This window comes from Vigna unguiculata, chromosome 8, assembly GCF_004118075.2.
Source record: "Vigna unguiculata cultivar IT97K-499-35 chromosome 8, ASM411807v1, whole genome shotgun sequence".
Lineage (NCBI taxonomy): Eukaryota > Viridiplantae > Streptophyta > Magnoliopsida > Fabales > Fabaceae > Vigna > Vigna unguiculata.
Window position 1 is genome coordinate 3200447 of NC_040286.1, and position 6769 is coordinate 3207215.

At 28.3% G+C, this 6769-nt stretch overlaps 1 protein-coding gene across 1 annotated transcript; it reads right to left on the reverse strand.

Moving 5' to 3' along the window:
* Positions 1-6: 6 nt before the first annotated feature.
* Positions 7-1865, reverse strand: LOC114193973. The gene is made up of 3 exons (XM_028083985.1): positions 1749-1865; positions 533-955; positions 7-443 (listed from the first exon to the last, which is right to left on the reverse strand). The coding sequence occupies exons 1-3, from the start codon at positions 1848-1850 to the stop codon at positions 231-233; spliced, it is 738 nt and encodes a 245-aa protein (XP_027939786.1). The 5' UTR covers positions 1851-1865; the 3' UTR covers positions 7-230.
* Positions 1866-6769: the final 4904 nt, after the last annotated feature.

The following is a 6769-nucleotide window of genomic DNA, read 5'->3' on the forward strand; positions in this document are numbered from 1 at the left end:
TTAGTCTCAGTGAAATTTGTGCGCCTATTTTATTGATAGATTTTTTATTAATTTAAAAGTAAATAAAAACATCTATAAATGGTGATGCACAAGTATAACTTGCTCCTCTGCTGGTTGCATTGCATTACTTGAATTATATTCATGAAGAACAGCAGAAACCAAAAACTGGAGTTATCACGTAGAAAAGGAAATCTGCAGATGTGGCAGTTAACTTTTCCATCCATCATCTATCACGAAGTCTCCAAATTAGAGAAGTTACTCGTTTCTTGTTGGTTCTTTGCATCTTCAATCAAATTTCTCCAATGCCACAAAACCTGCATCAGTCCCCCACTTGCGACATGCAATAGAAATACACGAGGCACTGTTGCAAACCATGAGGACATGATCTTGACAAACACAAAGATGAAGTACATTCCCAGAAGACGCCATTTCAAAACCTTCTCCTGTCAAGTACAAATCCATGAGAAAAAGTAGAAAAACAACTGAGCACAGAGCTGATGATGAAATACACAACAAATTCAAAATATAATACCTCACATCTATGAAACAATTCTTGTGATATCTCCTTCAAGAAATCAGCCACAAGACAGCCAGCAAAGAGGCCAACAGGAATTATCAGTTCACGGTTTATGGACAACGTATATACAACGTCTGATACAAAGCTATAAATGAAAAACAAAACAAGAGACCACTTCACTGCCTCTTGTGAGAGATTAAGCAGTTTATCTAGAAATATATGCTCAGCCTTTTTCCAAGGAAATTCTTGAACAAAGACTGGTATTGTTCCTTTCAGTTTCTCCCTCATGATTCCAATCTTCATCTTAACCTCATTGGGTTCATTATGCTCTGCCATTGATTCTTTGAATGATCTAGTTCGATTATAACTTCTTAGACGGGGAAAGTATATTTCTGAGCATCTGTGGAAATGGCAGGGTTGGCATTGAAACAGCTTTACCTACACAAAAGAAGGGAAACTAATTACTACAAATGAATGAAACTTTCAGCCACTTACGTTATATATCATACTTCATAAATTTTAATGACTGCAACTTCACTGTAATGGAATCCCCCCATATAAAATTGGAAGGCTACTCATGAATCGTGACAAATATAGAGCAAACATTTTTACACTAATAAGAACCAATTTAGACAAAATATTGAGTAACCTTCTTCGAAAAACTTTGCACTGCGAATGTATCAAAATTAAACGCTTAACAAATTCCATCCATCACGTTTCAGTTAAGTTTACTCATCATATCAAAGCAGGACCCATTGTTCACCTTAAGCCAAATCTTAAAAGTTTCTCACCCCTATGTAGTTTCTCAACTTAATTGGTCTTTCACTATTTCTTTCTCTTCTGAACCGTTTTATGTTGACACTCTTCCTCTGAAACCAATCATTTACCAAGAAAAAAACTCAGGTATCTCCCTAGTATCAAAAAAATTTCAGTCATAGAAAATCTTTGTCCTAATTGCTCTTTCTATAATAGTAGTCCTAAAACACAGTGCCAAAAACATCATTTCCTGTTTAATCGCATTCAAATAGATAGCACACAAATTTCCTCATACACAAAGAACATCACAATGCAACAAACTAAAGGTGACTTCAGTACAAACGTGTGGATCATTTCGATCGAATTAAGAATAAAAAGGAAACTGAATATTGATTCATATATAAGACATCATTTAATGTAATTTACCCGTGAGACGATGTTTTAGTTGAAATCAAGGAATGTAATAAAAGCATACCCGAAACATGGGAGTTGATGGAACTGCAAGCGAAGGCAAAATCGCCATGCTTCTCTGCTTCAGCTGCAACAACCCAATCCAGTTTCTAGTGCAATTATTCATTAACCTTTCGTGTTTCTCTAGGGTTTTGCGTTCGGAGAGGTTTGGGCCTGGCCCAACTTACTTGTTGCAAGGCCCATCTTCGAGCCCGTAATTAAACTTACATCACTTTGTTTTCATCTTTTTTCTTTTCCTCACATGCTTGTTTTGGTTTTGTGAAGTTACTTAAATATTTATGTTGATTAGTTTTGCACTTCACCACAAATGACCTTAAAAATAAGCAAATTTATTGTATACAGCGATTTCTTATTGAATTACGGTGTAAAACTATTTTAACTATCAGTATATAACCTTTTTCAATGTATTTATATATTTCAAAAAAATAGATTTTAAAATATAAAAAATAAGAAGCATGAAGAAAAAAAAAAAAAAGAGGTGCAAAGAGAATAAAAAATTATACAAACAAACTCTCCCTTAGTTTGGGATTTTTCTTCCTTTGCCTTCGCACTTTCTTCTTTCATTCTCATAATATGAAAATGACCAACTTGCTTTATTTGCAATAATGTTTTATGGTATAATTTTATTAGAATTACACTTTTAAGATCAAACTTTTATTTGAGTTGATAATTTAAATAATTTTACTTTTAAAATTTTAAAAATAAAAAAAATCAAATAAATACCCGATGTGTAATAAGGCGATTTTCTACACCCATGTGCTTAAACCTCTTATCCAAAAATAAATATATAAATAAATTAAAAAAAAAAAAAAGCATGAGAGAAGGTGTCGTTTGGCTGTTGTCATGGCTTGAATCACTGACCAAATTAATATATTATTTTGAATGTTAATTATCATTTTCTTTAAGTTAAGTTTTGAAGTCTTTGGTTTTATGTCGTAGGATTTTTCTCTCTCGTTTCTTCTGCTTTCGGGATATTCCCTTTCCCTTTACAGACTCAACATATTCACACATGCATTAACTTTAATACTTTACCCTACTTTTTCCTTAATACAATATATAATTATGGATTAACCTAACAAATTTTTGTTTTCCTCCTTCTGGCTTCTTTCAGTTTCTGCTATGTAGCATGCTTTATCACTTTAATTAATTAACATAATTAACCATTCACATTACATATGCATGCTTGTTAATAACAAAAACAAATTTACACCCAGTAAGATCAATCTTACTGATCAATTTTGTAATTGGTTAAGCTTAAACAAACTTCCTAATCATAAATAAATATTAATTTTATGTTTAAATTATATATTAAAAATTTAAGTGTGAGTCTAAGTCTCACATCAAGTAAAAATGAAAAAATTGAGCATCATATAAAGATGAAGACCCATAAATTTGTTATCTTAAGATTTTTAATTATGAGTGATGTCAATTTCTTATATGTGAATTAAACTCATGTCTCGTTGTATTATATTTTGGTAGTGATCCTTTCTCGAAAAATTCAACTATATATAAGTCAATATTTTTTATTATTATATTGATAATTAAATTGTTTTGAGTGAAATCTTTTCCTCTGAATATTATTTTCTCACCGATAACATTTCAACTTAAAATCTGATAAATAAAGTTCATTTTTTTCTCCATCAACAATATTTTGAGTTTTTCTTATTAACCACTTTACTACAACAAAAATACATGTATCTTCGTTAACTTTTACAGGTAAAAGTTAAAATGGTTTTACCTATAGACATTAAACATAGGTAAAACTCTCACTATACTTAAATTGCAATATTTAAGATAAAAAAGATATTATACTACAAGATGAAACTTCCAAATTCAAATATTTATTATATATTAATTTATTGAAAAGGATTATCAACATTTCCCTAAAGCAAATCCCTTCCTTTTCTTTAGAGGTTTATATCTTGGCAAGTGATAAAAACAAAACCATAAAATTATGTTCCAAGTTAACTATAACTATGAGGCCAACATAGTTTTATTTGTTAACTAATACTATATAATTAAGGTGCCTAAGTCTATTATATGGACCCCAAATATATTATAATATATTATATACATATTTGAGGCAATTAGATAGTGGTGTAATCAGCTATAACGGCCAAAGTTTGAAACTACAGAAAAGAAAAATAATATTATATTAATAGTGAGTGTCAAATTATGTCAAGTGTCAACAAAACCCTAACAAATAATGACCATGGCTTACCAGAATATCATCATAGTCAACCAAAATTCATCTAAAATATTACAGCTATGATCAATTACACATACACAGTCAACATATTATCTTATAATAACAATGACTAATTAAGTTTATCTAACAAGCAAGTCAAAAAAGAGAGGTCTATATTACACATTTTTTTGTAGGTTTGGAAACTTGGATGTGATTATCAAAACCTAAATAATGATCTTTTTTTTTTCTTTGTTGTTCACATTAGTGTTCTTCATGTTAAGGTTTATTTGGATTTTTTTTTTATAAACATTTGCAAGGGAATAAAATATAAAAAAAGAAATAACTTTTTACAAATCAAAGTTAATTGGATTATATAAGTTATTAGTCAGGACACAACTCTTTCTACTTAAGAGCGTATGAATCCAAACACCATTATTCGATTGTGACTCGGCCCATCCGGCCTTCGTCACAGGACAATTGTTGTCACCCACAACATGATTTTGGAGTGTCAACATAACTGAGATGTCAAAGTTCATAGCGATACATAACGTATAATCTCCTTTGAAAATTAGAAAAAATGTAAAACTACCATAAATATATATATATATGGTCATTTATTATGTTATATTATATATTTTAAAAAAATAGAAACCAATTTGTGAGGATTTCTTGGATCATGACAAAAATAATTTGGTGAGAGATAAGTAATATTAATAAATGATGAGCATAGATCCAAGCCCTAACACATTGGATTCCATTCTAAATAAAAATTCTAGCATTGAAGACCGTAAGAGGACTTTGGTCCATATTAATTAATTTCAAATTAATTTAAGCAATTAACATAGCATGACATACATTGGGTGCAACTGAGATTTAATCAAACTTGTCGTTATGATTCATGCCAACTACATTTGACCAAAATTGTAAACCCTATTTCAATTTCAAAGCAATATTATTGGAATATTATACTATATATCTTATTGTTCAATTAACATTTTTCATAATGGTTTATGGCTGTTCGTTTTGACCAGTGTTAAAGTTAAGGGTAACAACAATATTTTAAGGAATTGAAAGCTGGCTTTCGTTTATGTGTGATATTGATGGAAACCAAATGTTCGTTTAAAATTCTCTAATATAATATTGGAAAATGATTTCAAATTTCTAACTTATTTTTGTAAAACTAAGATTACCTTCTTTGATTTTATTTCTATTGTTGATACATAACTTGAATATATAATTATTATATATTACTTTAATTTTAAACTGGCTTAGAATTTTTGCAAATAATAATTCAATATATACCACATTTATGTAATGAAGAAAAAATTACTATACTAGTTATATATTTTCAGTCATATCTAAAGTTTAACTTTGATAATATATACATATGAATAACTAAGATAAAATATCAAATTTAATTGATAGACGACGACAACAACAACAAAATCGTAAATCATGTTAAATAAATAATATGTCAAATATAGCGATACTATATATATATATATATATATATATATAGAATATGAATTCAAATGTATATAAAACGTACGATTCAAACTTAATATTCGAAAAGACACAACCAGCACTAAATTTAAATCTTTTGATATTTACTAGTAACGTTCTATATAATTGCATTAGATATGTAAATTTGAATTTAGTTATACATATATAACTTTATTTTTTTGGTGAAGACAAGAGAAAAAAGGAGTATGAAGGACTTGTTTAAGGCCAATTTTTTATATGCTTTTTATATCTCTGATTTAATAAATAAGAGTAAATTAAATATGTAATAATGGAAATTTCTTTTATACAAGGGTTGCCAATTATTTTTCTACTAGCTAAAGAGAAAAAAAATTATTATCGAATTATTCCAAGTAGATGTCATGAGTTGTTCTAATTCTAGTAGGAATAAAACGATCTTATGATTAGAAACATCATAGTCATTTCGCTGTAGGTTTTAAATCTTTCCAACAACCTTAGATGGATTAGGTTAAGAATTTTGTATGAAATTTGTTTCTTTTATGTGTTGCTTAAAGATTGAGGAAAATTTCTTTTTTAATTTAACAACCTATATTATTTAGTCTTTATAGTTGTTGAGAAATGGTATACTATTTAATGAAAGTAAATATGATCCCATTGCTACCTTAGACTTTAATTAATGTCAGATCTTAACACTGCTTTTTATATTTTGGATGTTTCTCTTGAAATCGCTCAATATTAAAGGTCGCAATAACTTAACTTCGTAGAAGAGTTATAACGTCTCTTATTTTCTTCAATACTTACGATAAGTACATATACGTACATATACGTAAATATAAAGGATACTATATATTACTTTTAAATTTAAGTTTCTATACCTAATCTTGTTTAATTTAAAAATAAAAAAAGACGACTCTTGCTCTCCTCTTTTATATCCACTTTTTCTTCAAAATAAATATGTTAAATTAGATGCATATATAATCAAAATTAAAGTTCAAAACGTACAGAAAACTAAGGCTAAAATAAATAGTAATCATCCATTATATTTAGGATAGATTGAATATATATATTATAATATGAGATAGAGGAGAAAGTGAATTGTTTGAAGATTTCACGTCAACTAGAGATAAGGTAGATTTATAAATACATGAAAACTTTATTTTATAAGTCGGTTTTGTAAAGTTGAGTCAGATTTAAAATTTACTTTTTAAGATGATATTAAAGTCATTGAAAGTTTATTTCAACGAGATTCGCTATTTGTTAGGTTTATCATACTACTCTCACGCTTGAAATGTATATATCTCAAATTAAAAATCTCATATCGAGCAAAAATAACATATTTATGATATATAAATAAA